Raw genomic sequence first — 15,446 nt, 5'->3', positions numbered from 1 at the left:
AAACCTGAAAAAAGAGTGTTGGGGCACCTGCCTGGCTCAAGTCAGTTAAGATCTGACTTGGGTTCAGGTCATGATCTCATAGTTTATAGGTCTGAGCCCCACATCGGGCTCTGTGCTAAAGCTCAGAGCCTGGAGCCTGCTTTAGATCTGTGTCTCCCTCTCTCTCTCTGCCCCTCTCCTGCTCACGCTCTGTCTCTCTCAAAAATAAATAAACATTAAAAAAAAAAAAGATTGTCCTATGCACATACAATTGTTACTTTAATTTTTTGTATGATATAGTAAGGACATTTTCCAAGTTGGGATTTTTTGTTTTGTTTTATTTTTTTGGTAACACTACTTTTTTAATAGACGTAATATTGCAGCCATCAATAGTTTTGTTTATTATCCTTCTGTTGTTGATCCTTCAGGCTGTTTGCTGTTTTTCACACTTCTCTGTAATGCTATAAAGAAAACTTGATACATAAACCATTTTCTGTATCTTGAGATTAATGTTACAGAGACCTAAAGCATGAAAAGCAAGATACGTATTTGACTATATAAAAATTTAAGATCTCTGTACATTAAAAAGCAAACAGATTGAGGAGCACCTGGGTGGCTCAGTCATTTGAGCCTCTGATTCTTGATTCGGCTCAGGTCATGATCTCATGGTTCATGAAATGGAGCACCCACACTGGGCTCCTCACTAACTGTCCAGCGTCTGCTTGGGATTCTCTCTTTCTCCCTCTCTCTCTGCCCCTACCCTGCACTCTCTCTTTCTCTTTCTCAAAATAAATAAATAAACATTAAGAAGAAAAAGCAAACAGATCGAGAAAGTGTGATAAAGTTTTTTTATAAGGGTACCTGGCTCATTCAGTCAGTGGAGCATGCAACTCTTGATCTTGGGGTTGTGGGTTCGAGCCCCATGTTGGGTGCAGAGATTGCTTAAAAATAAAATGTTTAAAAAATTATTTTTGATAAAAATAGCTCATACAGATTAATAAGGAAAACATTAAATCATCAGTAAATAGACAACATTTAGAAATGATTTTAAAACAAACAGATCCAATAAAACTCTTGAATAAAAAAGTTTAGGGGCACCTGGATGGTTCAGTCAGTTAAGCATCCAAATTCGGCTCAGGTCATGATCTCATAGTTCGTGGGTTCAAGCCCTCCATCGGGCGCTGTGCTGATAGCTAGCTCAGAGCCTGGAGCCTGTTTCGGATTCTGTGTCTCCCTCTCTCTCTGACCCTCCCCTGTTCATGCTGCCTTTCTCTCTCTCTCAGAAATTTAAAAAAAGAAAAAAAAGTTTAACACAGCAACAGTAATAGAAAATTGCAGAGGGGCACATGGGTGGCTCAGTCCGTTGAGCGTCCAGCTGCAGCTCAGGTCATGATCTCACGGTTGGTAAACTTGAGCCCTATATTTATGCTGTCAGCACAGAGCCTGCTTCAGATCCTCTGTCTCCCTCTCTCTGCTCCTACCCCACTTGCGTGCCTGTGTACTCTCTATCTGAAAAATAAACCTTAAAAAAATTAAAAAAGAACATTGCATTTTGTGGTAACGATCAGGTACTATTTTTGTCTCTCAAACTGGCAAGGCTTAAAAAATAGTACTGATAGGGGCACCTGGGTGGCTTAGTCGGTTAAGCGTCCGACTTTCGCTTAGGTCATGATCTCGTGGTTCGTGGGTTCGAGCCCCGCGTCGGGCTCTGTGCTGACTGCCAGCTCAGAGCCTGGAGCCTGTTTCAGTCTGTGACTCTCTCTCTCTCTGACCCTCCCCTGCTCACGCGGTCTCTCTCTCTCTCTCCTAGAAATAAATAAAACATTAAAAAAAAAAAATAGTACTGATGGTGACAAGAGCATAGTAAGGACACCCTCATTTGTTGTGAAGTGTACGCCACCGCTTCATTTGGAGGGTAGTGCTGTGGCTCAGACCCTGAAAATATTCACACATATTTACCTTCTAAGTCTAACCTCATCCTTTCCTCAAAAGTTTTATAAATGCTCTGTTTTGTGATGGATAAGCAGTGAATTTACTAAGCTTAAAAAGAACAGGATTGTAGATGAAGTTTCTTTTCAATTTTAGGAGGAGTTACTTTGTCCTGTAAACAAAGAGAACCCAGAGGCTTACACACCTACATTTATATGTGGTACTCTGTTAATGGTTCTCCTGTTTGACTTTCACAACAACTCTGTGGGGTAGAGTACTAATAGAGTATTAACCATATTTTACAGGTAAAGAAACAGAAGCTTAATTGAATGCTTAAAAGTATTTTGTACGTATGGGACACCTGGGATGGCTGTCGGTTAGGCATCTGACTCTTGATTTTGATCGGGCTCAGGTCATGATCCCAGGGTTGTGGGAATTGAACCCTGAGTCAGGCTCCACACTGAGTGTGAGGCCTGCTTAAGATCCTCTCTCTCTCTCTCTCTCTCTCTCTCACTCTGCCTCTATCCCTCTCCCCACTGCACTCTCTCTCTCTAAAAACAAAAAGTATTTTGTATATTCTCTAAAAAGGATATTTAATCTAAGAAATGTTTTATAAAATGTATGAATACTAGTTAATCTCTTGTGGGGTATTTTTTTTTTCCTTTTATAGAGAGAGAGCAGAAGCAGGGCAGAGGGGCAGAGGGAGAGAGAGAAAAAATGCCAAGCAGGCTCCACGCTGACCATGAAGCCCCACACAGGGCTCGATCCCATGACCCTGGGATCATGACCCAAGCCGAAATCAAGAGTCAGACATTCAACCAACTGAACCACCCAGGTGCCCCTAGCTAATCTCTTGTTTTATTATTTTATGATACTCTTTGTGGAAAATCAAACCAGGAAAGTGTACTTGCATTTAAAAATAAAAATAATTTTTCTGGGGCTCCATGCTGAGTGTGGAGCCTGCTTACATATAGGATCTCTCCCTCTGCTCCTCTTCCTAGCGCTCACACACTCTCTCTCCCTCAAAAAATAAATAAAATAATAATTTTTCTGACTTTGAATTGACGTAATCTGCCAAAGAAGTATGATTCAGACTTTAGACTCTGTCGGCATTCTGATTATCATTTCTGTATTTTGCTGCTCTGCATCTGAACCCGTTGGTTTTATTTAGCTTTCCAGTTCTCAGGGAACAATAGAAACCAGCCTTCAGGATATCGAGAGCAAATTATCTCCAGGTGGACTGCTGGCAGACACATGGGCCCATCAAGAAGGCACTCATCCAAAAGATAGACAGTAGGTTATATAACTTCATTGGTAGTTTGTTTCTGCTCTTATTATTAAATGTCCTTTTTCTCATTGATTCCTTTAATTTATTTGGATTTTTCTTCTTACATAGTGTAGAGAAGCTACAAGTCCTGCTAAATTGTATTACAGAGATTTACTATCAGTTCAAGAAAGACAAAGCAGAACGTAGTAAGTAAAACCTGCCATTTGTTAATCTAATGAATCAACTCTACTAGTTGTAATGCAATTGAATTGATTGGTATGTTTGTAAGGATGGCTCCTTAAGTTATTTATTTCAGAGACTTGATTCTGTTGGGAAAGAAGTTGAATATACTAAACATTATTCTTAAAAACTACCTTTTGAATATTTTAAATCAAGAGTCCTGAACTCCAGAGTCTGTAGAGGCCACTCCTGTAAGAGAAAGGAGAACGATCGGCCCCTGGGCACTGAGGAGAACAGGAGAGGAGATACCCCGTCTAAAGAGGAGAGGTGTGACGCAGGTTTGCCACACTGACTGCCCAGCCTTCCTGTTCTCAAGGCAACCCGGCAGTATAGGTTTTATTAAAAATCCTGGGGGCACCTGGCTGGCTCAGTTGGTGGAGCGTGCAACTCTTGTTCTTGGTGTCATGGGTTTGAGCCCCACACTAGGTTTAGAGGTCACATAAATAAATAAATCTTTTTTTTTAAAAGGAAAAAATAGGGGCGCCTGGGTGGCTCAGTTGGTTAAGTGTCCAACTTCGGCTCAGGTCATGATCTCACGGTTCGTGGGTTCGAGCCCCACGTTGGGCTCTATGCTGACAGCTCAGAACCTGGAGCCTGTTTTGGATTCTGTGTCTCCCTCTCTCTCTGCCCCTCCCCAACTCTTGCTCTGTCTCTCTCTGTCTCAAAAATAAATAAACATTTAAAAAAAGTTAAAAAGGAAAAGAAAAAAATATCCTGATTTTTAATGTTGGCAGTTAATTTTTTTTCTTTTTATGTTAACACTGTACAGATCAAATAAAAGCATTTGTGGGCCGTGTATCTAACCCATGAGTCACCAGTTTGTGACATCTCCTCTAAACTCTTTGCCTTTTGGGGGCACCTACCTGGCTCAGTCAGTGGAGCGCACATCTCTTCATCTTGGGGTTGTGAGTTTGAGTCCCACGGTGGGTGTAGAGAATACTTAAAAATAAAATCTTAAAAAGAAAAACCTCTTACCCTTTTTGAAGTCAAAATTTCAACAGATAAAAAGTTTTGCATAATTTTGTGAATCTACACTTACAGAAGTAATATTTCTTATTTGTAGGACTAGCTTATAATGAAGAACAGATCCACAAATTTGATAAGTAAGTGTCCATATTATGTTTAATAATGGTTTTTAGGGTTATGTTATTAATATAATTCCTCTTGAAGTTGAAATTAATTACAATAAAAAATACATTTTCATCTTGGCTTTACAGAATTGTTACCATTTATTTACGTGTATTTGAGGTCCACGTGTCTGGTCCCTGATTGAGAGGTTAAGGAGAAGGGAGAATGAGGAGGTGGTCTACTGCTTCATGTGCTCTGATTGCAGAAGGACAAATAATAGAGAACATACGCAAGGCTGGGCTTAACCACCTTCGTACCTTAACTTCATTAAATAAATACTCGTGACCATTCTCCATTATGAACTTTCTTTTCCACTTCTTGCTGCTATAATGTCGATCTTAGAAACCTGGGGCTTTCTGCTATACATATTCTAATGCCATAACAGTCATTATTAAGAAACATAAGTTTTATATATTTGAAGAGTTTTCAGTATTGCAAATAGAAGTCATGGCATTGGTTTAAGCCTGTGTTTTTCTAAATTATAGGCAAAAACTGTATTACCATGCAACAAAAGCTATGACCCACTTTACAGATGAATGTGTGAAAAAATATGAGGTATTTTTGGATAAGTCAGAAGAATGGATGAGGTAAGTAAACTTAGTGGTTGACTGCACAGTATATAGTTCAGTGAATATTGTATATTTTAAGATTAATACTAGACTGCTTATTAATTGATTCTTTTTGGTTTTCAGAAAGATGCTTCATCTTAGGAAACAGTTATTATCCCTAACTAATCAGTGCTTTGATATTGAAGAAGAAGTCTCAAAGTATCAAGACTATACGAATGAGGTATAACTATGAAAAGTATCTAGAAAAAATGCCTTTCTCCTATTAGGAAAAAATACATTTCTTCTTAGTTTGAAATGATCGAAAAGGGAGAAATAGGACATAATATGCTTTATATTCACTTCTTTTTACCCATTTATAATATGTGTTTTGAGCCAAGTTTTCAGAACTTAGATGTTTTACAATTAAAAGCATATGATAAAATAAAATTTTTAAAGCATATGATAGACCATTCTTTTATCATCTATAAGAAAAGCTTTCTTTAGGGGCGCATGGGTGGCTCAGCCGGTTAAGCGTTAGACTTAGGCTCGAGTCATGATATCACAGTTTGTGAGTTGGAGCTCCATGTCAGGCTCTGTGCTGGCTCTCTCTCAGAAATAAATAAAACATTAAAATTTTTTTTAGAGTATGGATTTAAGTACTGCATCATTCATGGTTTTGAAATTAAAATGTAAAAGCTATAAAGGGCTTATTAAAACCTGGAACATTTGATGTAAGATCTATAGTTTGTACTTTGTTCAGTGATTGACATGGGTTTTTTTTGATGTTTTAGTTACAAGAAACTTTGCCTCAAAAAATGTTTGCAGCCTCCAGTGGAATCAAACATACCATGACCCCAATTTATCCATGTTCTAATACGTTAGTGGAAATGACTCTTGGGTAAGAAATTTATTATTTGGTAACAATGGTGTTCCTGTTCATTTTTATTTCAGTTTGTGATCTTGCTCTTTTACTTTGAAATTTTTTGTATTTGTGGTGAATATATTTCCTAATGTATTTAATGGCTTAGTTCAATCAAGAGAACTAAAACATGATGTAATTCTATAACACTTGCAAACTTTTTTTGAGCAGAGACATTTATCCCTATTTTGTTTGTATAGTATGAAGAAATTAAAGGAAGAGATGGAAGGAGTGGTTAAAGAACTTGCTGAAAATAATCATATTTTAGAAAGGTGAGTAATGGAAAGACCATTCTGCCCTGTGATTTTTCATGCAGTGGAGCACATATACATCTAAACTTGTACCTGTCTGTCTGTAGTTGTAGGCTGTGTAGTGGGAAAGGGATAGATATCAAGTCAGAACCCTTATGTTTTTGTGATTTCCATGGTGCCTTTTAATGTGCGTGGGGTTGCTTAGATAAAAACAAGGCAACTGTGATTGATTCTATTGTATACTAAAGCACTGGTTAATAGAATTATTTGCTTATTTGAATCAGTTTGTGAAAATGAAAATCTGCATATTATTTTTCATACATTCTCTCATTAGAATTGGAATTTTAAATTTTGGACTAAAATGGCTTATAAGAGGCACCTACCTGGCTGGCTCAGTCAGAGTGTATGACTCTTGATCTCAGGGCTGTAAGTTCGAGCCTGACACTGGGTGTAGAGGTTACTTAAAAACAACATGTTTAAAAAGAGAGAGAGACTTATAAGATGCTGGTACTCTGGTGCTTTGTAACTTACAAGCCCTTTGCAGGCCTCATGCAGGTGAGCGCCATCTGTCAATGCAGCTCCTTGGGAGCTGGGCCTCTGCTTTTCTGACGAATCCTCTTAGATCAGGGAGGGGCGCCTGGCTGGCTCGGGCAGAAGAGCCATGATCTTGGGGTTGTAAGCTTAAGCCCCACGTTGAGTGTAGAGATTACTTAAATAAAACTTCAAAAAGTAAAAATCCTCACAAATCAGAGAGAGAGAGGGTTGGAAAACACCCAGAGCCAGTAAACCCACTTTTGGATGCTCTTTCCTCATCCTGGTTCCTCAGGGAAGTGAAAGAATACTTGCCTTTCTAGTAGAACCCTTCTCTTTAAAGCCCTTACGTGCTTATCGATATGTTCTCTAATTCCTAGAATACTGATGAAAATACTTCACATTTAGTGCTGTTCTGTCCGCTTGCAGGGCTCTGTAACACTGTGCTAGCTTACTTCCCGCACATTCTGGCCTCATACAGCCACAGAGCAGGCCGCCTCTGTCCGCGTGGTACGGGTGCTGAAGTCCGCACCCCGAGATGTGAGCTCGCGCTGCAGTCTAGCCTCCTATGCCCTCGTCTGGTCTTGCAAATACAAAGACCAAAGAAACTTTCCTGTGGTTTAGAAAGATTGTCAGGAAGTCACATGATTTTTGAGCTAAGTGCAGAAAGTTATTTGATTTTTAAAAAAATTTTTTTTGTTTGTTTTAGAGAGGGTGCAGTGAGGTAAATGGAGGGAAGGAGGGAGAGAGAGAGAGAAAATGAATCTTAAGTGGCTCCACACTCAGCACAGGGCCCGACGCAGGGCTCCGTCCCACCACCCTGGGATCATAGCCTGAGCTGAAATCAGGAGTTAGATACTCAACTGGCTGAGCCCCCCTGAGATTCACAACCCACAGCCCTGAGATCAAGTGCAGCACACTACCGACTGAGCCAGCCAGGTGCCCTGTTCAACACCACTGTAGTATTATCAACTTTTTCTTAATGAATTGGTTTTTAGAATACATTCTATAAAGATTTTATATAGTATATGCTTGTAAAAATCTGGAAATGAAAGGATCTACCTGCCTTTTCTATGGTTCCCCCCACCCCCGCAGAAGTAATTACTATTAATAGTTTGTTGTGCACCTACGTTTTATGAGAATGGAATCATTCTTTTCATACAGGTTTGGTCTTTTTTCATTTAACTCTGTATATCGTAGGAACTTTTTCACATCCATACATATAACTATTGTTTTCTCATTTCCTTCCTTCCTTCCTTCCTTCCTTTCTTCCTTCCTTCCTTCCTTCCTTCCTTTTCTTTCTTTCTTTCTTCCCCTTTCTTTCTTTCTTTTTTTCTTTCTTTCTTTCTTTCGAGAGCAAGTGGAGGGAGGGACAAAGGGAGAGGAAGAGAAAATCTTAAGCAGGCTCCATGTTCAGCACAGAGCCTGACATGGGGCTCAATCCCACGACTCTGAGATCATGACCTAAGCCAAAATCAAGAGTCGGATATTTCGACTGAGCCACCCAGGCACTCCATTTAAAGAGTTTATTTTTAAGTGATCTCTATACCCACTGTAGGGCTCAAACTCACAACCCCAAGATCAAAAGTTGCATACTCTGAGCTAGTCAGGTGCCTCTTTTTTCTCATTTTCAACAGCTTCCTGATACACCAGTGTATGGCTCTCCCATGTCTATTTGGCTGTCCTATTTGTTGGGGATTTAAGTTGTATCTAATTTTTCTTGATTATAAACCATGCTTCAGTGAACATATTTGTATGCATACCTACACGTACTTGTATAAGAATATTTGAGGGGAGCGCCTGGGTGACTCAGTCAGCTGAGCATCCGACTTCGGCTCAGGTCATGATCTCACAGTTTGTGGGTTTGAGCCCCGCGTCAGGCTCTGTGCTGACAGCTAGCTCAGAGCCTGAAGCCTGTCTTCAGATTCTGTCTTCAGACCCTCCCCTGCTCATGCTGTCTCTCTCTCTCTCTCAAAAATAAATAAGACATTAAAAAATTGAAAAGAAAGAAAAAAGAATATTTGAGGGATTGGAGTGTGTGGGTAGCTCAGTCAGTTGAGCATCTGACACTTGATTTTGGCTTGGGTCATGGTCTCACAGTTTGTGGGTTCAAGCCCCTCCTTGGGTTCTATGCTGATATCATGGAGCCTGGAGCCTGCCTCGGATTCTGGGTCCCCCTCTCTCTCTGCCCCTCCCATATTCATGTTCTCTCTCTCAAAAATAAATAAACATTTTAAAAAATTGTTTGGGGTACCTGGGTGGCTCAGTTGATTGATGAAGTATCCAACTCTTGGTTTCAGCTCAGGTCATGATCTCATGGTGTGTGGATTCTGCACTGACGGCACGGAGCCTGCTTGGGATTCTTTTCCTCTACCTTTCTTTCTGCTCCTTCGCCATTCACACTCTCTCTGTCTCTCCTAATATAAATAAATAAACTTTAAAAAATAAAATAAATAAATATTGTTTAAATAAGGGTGCTTGGGTGGCTCAGTCAGTTGAGCATCAGACTTCAACTCAGGTCATGACCTCACAGTTCACGAGTTTGATCCCCACGTTGAGCTCTGTGCTGACAGCTCAGAGGCTGGAGCCTGGCCTGCTTCAGATCTGTGTCTCCCTCTCTCTCTGCCCACCCCCCTTGCATTCTCTCTCTCTCTCTCTCTCTCTCTCTCAGAAATAAATAAAAACATTTAAAAATTTTTTAATAAATAAAAAAAATTTCAGGGTTCAATTTCGAGTTGTTTCTAGATGTGGAATTGCTGGATCAGAGGGTATCACATCTAAATTTTGATAAGTTTTGTTAATTTTTTCTTTTTTATTTACTTTTTTAATATTTTGAGAGAGACAGAGCACAGATGGGAGAAAGGGAGGGAGAGGAACCCAGGCATGCTCCACACTGTCAGCACAGAGCCTGACATGGGGTTTGAACTCATGAAACTGAGATCATGACCTGAACCGAAATAAAGAGTTGGATGCTCAACCCACTGAGCCACCCAGGCACCCCAATTTTTTTCAAGTTTATATATTTATTTAGAGAGTGTGAGGTAGGGGCAGAGAGAGAGAATCCCAAGCAGGATCTGCAACAGCAGCACTGAGCCTGACTCAGGGCTCAAACTCATGAACTGTGAGATCATGACCTGAGTCCAAACCAAGAGTTGGACACTTAACCAGCTGAGCCACCCAGGTCCCCCTATTTATTCAAATTTATATGTGTGTGTGAATTGCCTATTGGTTTTATAATCTTTTTTGTATTGCTTTATAGCAATTACATAGTAATTATCTAATTTTATTTAGTACCCAGTTTAGTTTCTTCACAACCTTAGCTAAACATCAGCAAGGAATAAAGAGAGAGACTGTTAGGTAACACTTAAACAAGATTTTATACTCACTCTCTTAGGCATAAGAAATCCCCACTGCCCAAAGCACATCCCATAAGTCATTTTCCTGTTTTATTTTCAAGTTTATTTTATAGTAAATGGGTGGTATGACATGGCGTAATCATTACTTAAATGTTAAAGGACTACGTCAGGATTAGTGCCAGAACTAATAACGGAATCCAGGTCTTGAGCTCTGTCTCCATATGGCTGTCTTATTATCACTTCATTTCTTTCGTATCTAAAACTCACGTACTAGTGCCCTTCCCAACTCAGTTTCCCTTCCTTTTTCCTCATTCTCTTTGATGGAACCACCTTTCTCCTGCTTCCATGAACATAAGGTTTTTTTTAAATCTTTATGTTTGAGAGAGAGACAGAGCACAAGCAGTGGGGAGGGGGTCAGAGAGAAAAGAGGGAGACACAGAATCTGAAACAGGCTCCAGGCTCTGAGCTGTCAGCACAGAACCTGACATGGGGCTCAAACCCACGAACTGTGAGATCATGACCTGAGCTGAAGTGGGACGCTCAACCAACTGAGCCACGCCAGGTGCCCCGGTGAACTTAAGTTATTTTAGACACTCTCTTTTATTGCCTTTCATTATGTTTGGTGTTCTTCCTCCAAAATGTTTCCATATTCCCCCTCTCAGCCTCATCAGACCACCTTTCCTCTTCCCATATGAGCTGTGGTGATAACCTACCATCTGTCTTCTAAGCCCATGCCTTTCCCATCTGTCCTAGCTGGGACAACCAAAACAGTCTTCCCAAATGCTGGTCTAATCATGCCATGCCACTCTGACTCAACAGTTTCTAAACTCCTGTTACCTAAAAGGTCAAGTCCAAATTCATACTTGAAAACACAGAATATAGTCCTCTGGCCAGCCTCTTCACTCACTTTCATTTCCCACTAGTCCCCAAAACAACATTCCATTGTAGAAAAGTCCCATTCCTTACTATCCATTAAGTGTGTCACACCTACTCCCAACTCCTTGTGTTCGCTTTCTAAATCCCACCCCACCAAAAGGAAGTTGTCCAATTCTTTCTAACACTTTGGAGATCACATCACTCACCCTTTTCTCTTAAGAAGTCCTCCTAAGCCACTGATTGGTATTTTTTCACATTATTTCAGTAAAAATTGGGGAAATCTTAGTTGCTTAAACTCTTAAATAACAGCTTATTCATCTGAAACGTACCCTATATCCTTCTTTAAAATGTTGGAGACCAAATAAATGAATCTTCTGAGATTTCCTGTTTTCTCTTGTGTTTTAGGTTTGGCTCTTTAACCATGGATGGTGGCCTTCGCAATGTTGACTGTCTTTAGCTTTCTGGGAAGTTCGAGAACAGTTTTAGTTTGCACAAGAAAATAATGCTGAGACATTCATTAAATGAGTGCCTCTCTAAGTGATCTCTTATTTCTACAATTCAGTATTTGATGTGGTCATGTAAATATGTACAGTATTGTAAATACACAAAAAATATATAAATTTTTGGCTGCTGTTAAGATGTAATTTTACCTTTTAACATTTATAATTATATGAGGACACTTGACCTCAGTGAGCACTAGAAGAAAGCCATGACCGAAATGTTGAAATACTGATCCTCGACTCCTCTGAGTAAGGCTAACTGGGTTATTTCTCTGACTGCCTACTGGAAACCCTGTTTTAAGTGGAACCAAAATTGTCATCCTTATAAATCAGGAAAGACTGATGGTGGACAGGTTTGTAAGTGATAGGACGGAGAAGTGGCTTCTTTGGGTGAGGAGCAGAACCAAACCACTGTTTTACTAGGATCACAATTTTGGGGGAAGGAGAAAGTGACATTTTTTCATTTTACAAGGTGCCCAGTTCCCAGTTATCCTCATGTCTGTTTAATTTCAGGTAAATTATTGAGCAAAATTTTTAAAGTGATTTAATTATCAAAAACTATTTGTTTTGTTTTGGTCATAAGTGTAGAACTGTCATAAAAATTTTAGGATTATTTCCGCTGTTCCAAGCTGTATATTTCTTGTTTAATTTAATTCTGCTTATTCCATCATGAAAAAATATCAATAAATTTCTCAATTTTAATGTAAAGAGTTTGTATTTTTCTGCGTACAACAGTTTGAGAAACAAAAGTTGTCTTTTGAAAGAAAGAATATCGGTGGCGATGGTTAGTTATTCTCAGACCATTGGATATATGGACAGTTTTGTTTTCTTCTAAATCTGATTCCAAGTTTAGTATAAGTTCTCCCATAAATCTATCCAAATCCAAACAGAACATTCTCTTTGAAGAATCTTCCCAGAGTCCTATGCTAAAGGATATGTTCACCAAGAAACCATTTCCCCAGCGAGGATGTGGTTTTGGTTTCGGTTTCTGCCTTAGCAGATTACTGAAGTGTGAGTGCATACACCTGCATATCACAAAGATCCCATGTCCCGAAGAGTAAATCCCACTCCTGTGAACACTGGAAAACTGAAAATGGATTAAGACTTACTTTGAAATCTCAATGCATTATCGTAGTGGAAAATTTTAAATATCATCTGTACACATTCTAGAAGTATATGCACGGATAGGTAAATGGTCTGTGTCAAATACCTGTTTGGTCTTAGAGTTTGTGGGGTGTGGAGGTATTTGTTTAATCCCTCTTGATTTTAATTTTCCATTTGACTATCTGACGTATATGTATTTAATTGTATAGTTTTTAAATCTTCATATCACTGAACACCAAGTAAAATTTTACTTACATAATATGTTTGCAGATTTGGTTTTCAGCACCTCTAGGAAAGGGTTCCAATAAACAAACTCTTGCTGCCGGGATTGAAATTTTAGGAGTTGTATTGTTAAGAACAAATCCATTCTGTGTTAATATTGGTTAAGAGTTAATGTTTTATTCCTCATTACAGCAACGTGGAAACCAACCATTGTTGCTTTTCATATTTTACCTTCAGAAACATAACTCTCTTTCAGAACATTTTAAATTAATAAATACATGGTGATACTACTCTGCTAACCTCATAATAATTTAACAAGTTGATCTCCAGTCTAATAGCCTTTTTTTCAATAATTGGGATATATTTTCAAGTAGTAGGGATTAATGATATTAAAGCAGTATATAGTTAGTGGATTTAGCTTTTTAAGTTATAGTTCTTTTTTTCTATTATTTTTAATGCTTATTTACTTATTTTGAGAGAGAAAAGGCTGGGGAGGGACAGAGAGAGAGGGAGGGAGAGAGAATCCTAAGCAGGCTCTGTGCTATCAGTGCAGATCCCAAGGTGAGCTCGATCTCACAAATGGTGAGATCATGACTTGAGCCAAAATCAAGAGTTGGACACTTAACTGAGCCACTAGGTGCCTCAGGTTGCAGTTCTAACAGCAGAAGAAAAAAAATGAAATAAGTGAATGTAAAGAAGCCTTTGGGAGAAAAGATAATTTTGAATAAATAAAAAAGGAATTACAGGTTAGGGAGGAAATGTGAAAAATAATCGCATAACACCTTCTGAAGTTCCAGGTTCAATTATTTTGGAAATTACCAAATACTGTATTATAGTGGCTTATGGACCTCATTACACTTTGTCAAGCAGTGTGGCTCTTCTTAGATACAAAAGACCTTTTCCTCAAAATACTTCTTTAAAATATATCAGTAAATTAGCCAGAAAGAAATTATAATAATCTTGGGTTTTTCTTGTTTTCCTGTTTTTGTTTGTTTGTTTTTGAGACAGCACAAGTGAGTAAGGAGCAGAAAGAGAGAATCCCATGAGGTGCAGAGAGAGAGGGAGGGAGAGTGCAGACGTCAGAGTGGGGCTCAGACTCACCAGAAGCGGGCTCGAACTCACAAACCCATGACGTGGGGCTCAAACCCATGAACTATGAGATCATGACCTGACCCAAACTCAGATGCTTCACCCACTGAGCCACCTATGTATGCCTCCTGTTACATTTCTAAGCAATAGGTTCACTTTCGTGTTCTATGCTAAGAATATGAGTTAAGTTGTTTGGAATTAAGAAAGGCACTATCGGTAGGAATAAACAACTGAAATCAACTGAAGTATCAAAAATCTATTCTCTCGGAGTGCCTGGGTGGCTCAGTGGGTTAAATGTCCGACTTTGGCTCGGGTCATGGTCTCACGATTTCATGGGTTCGAGCCCCACATCAGGTTCTGTGCTGACGGCTCAGAGCCTGGAGCCTGCTTTGGATTCTGTGTCTCCCTCTCTCTCTCACTGCTCCTCCCCCGCAATCACTCTGTCTCACTCTCTCAAAAATAAATTTTTTTTAAAAAATGTCTATTCTCTCTTCAGAATCACAGTCACAACCAAGGCTAGCCTTTTATTTCTTATTTCACCCCACTCAGAAGTGCCTCTTACGCATTATGCTTTGTCTTTCAGGAAGTGCTGAGGGAAATATACTCAAGTGTTTAAAACTGAGAAGTGTTGAAAGTATAAAGAACTTATAAAACTCTTAGTTGGATCCACCACCCTACATCCCACTTTTAAGAAGACTGAAGTTGGGGCGCTTGGCTGGCTCAGCTGGAAGAGTGTGCAAATGTTGATCTTGGGGTCGTGAGTTTAAACCCTACGTTGGGAGTAGAGATTAAAAAAATAAACTTACAAAAAAGACTAAAACATCTGCAAAAGTCTTACACTGTTGTTTTACTCGGACTTCCTCCCCACTTGTCACCTAGAGAAAGACTCAAAATCCAAATTCCTAAGGTATAATGAAAATGGAAAAGAATGGGGCGCCTGGGTGGCTTAGTCAGTTAAGCGTCCGACTTTCGCTTAGGTCATGATCTCGTGGTTCGTGGGTTCGAGCCCCGCGTCGGGCTCTGTGCTGACTGCCAGCTCAGAGCCTGGAGCCTGTTTCAGTCTGTGACTCCCTCTCTCTCTGACCCTCCCCTGCTCACGCTGTCTCTCTCTCTCTCTCTCTCCTAGAAATAAATAAAAATAAAAAATAAAAAAATAAAAAAATGGAATAGAAAACAAAGACACTGACCTGGAAATAAAAATTGGTAATTTCATTTGGGCTCCTTAGAGTAGAAGCCAGCACCAGAAATGTAGTGTGATGTGTATAAAAGCATTGCCCAGGGGCGCCTGGGTGGCTCAGTCAGTTATGCGTCTGACTTCGGCTCAGGTCATGATCTCACGGTTTGGGAGTTCAAGCCCCACATTGAGCTCTGTGCTTACAGCTCAGAGCCTGGAGCCTGCTTCCATGTCTGCGTCTCCCTTTCTCTCTGCCCCTCCCCTGCTCACGCTCTGTCCCTCTTTCTCTCTCAGAAATGAATAACCATTTAAAAACAACAACAACACTACAGC

The 15,446-nt window shown here is 39.7% G+C and overlaps 1 protein-coding gene across 3 annotated transcripts in view; it reads left to right on the top strand.

Annotated features, from left to right (window-relative positions):
- TBK1 (TANK binding kinase 1) overlaps positions 1 to 14,712 on the top strand; it is a 53,154-nt gene extending 38,442 nt beyond the window's left edge. For 2 of the 3 annotated variants that reach the window (XM_077775183.1, XM_077775185.1), the window contains 8 exons: positions 3,080 to 3,201; positions 3,305 to 3,381; positions 4,479 to 4,518; positions 5,029 to 5,130; positions 5,236 to 5,332; positions 5,883 to 5,989; positions 6,211 to 6,282; positions 11,430 to 12,232. In XM_077775183.1, the coding sequence (XP_077631309.1) occupies positions 3,080 to 3,201; positions 3,305 to 3,381; positions 4,479 to 4,518; positions 5,029 to 5,130; positions 5,236 to 5,332; positions 5,883 to 5,989; positions 6,211 to 6,282; positions 11,430 to 11,481 (669 nt within the window). In that variant the 3' untranslated portion in view covers positions 11,482 to 12,232. Of the gene's footprint in view, positions 1 to 3,079; positions 3,202 to 3,304; positions 3,382 to 4,478; positions 4,519 to 5,028; positions 5,131 to 5,235; positions 5,333 to 5,882; positions 5,990 to 6,210; positions 6,283 to 11,429; positions 12,233 to 14,522 lie in introns of those variants that run through there. The other variant, XM_077775184.1, reaches the window with a different exon arrangement.
- The last annotated feature ends 734 nt before the right edge of the window (positions 14,713 to 15,446 follow it).

The sequence above is a fragment of the Crocuta crocuta genome, unplaced genomic scaffold (genome assembly GCF_008692635.1).
Source record: "Crocuta crocuta isolate KB4526 unplaced genomic scaffold, BGI_CrCroc_1.0 scaffold97, whole genome shotgun sequence".
In the NCBI taxonomy this organism is placed as follows: domain Eukaryota; kingdom Metazoa; phylum Chordata; class Mammalia; order Carnivora; family Hyaenidae; genus Crocuta; species Crocuta crocuta.
The sequence above is the reverse complement of the archived record's forward strand: the minus strand, read 5'-3'. Positions and strand labels throughout refer to the sequence as shown.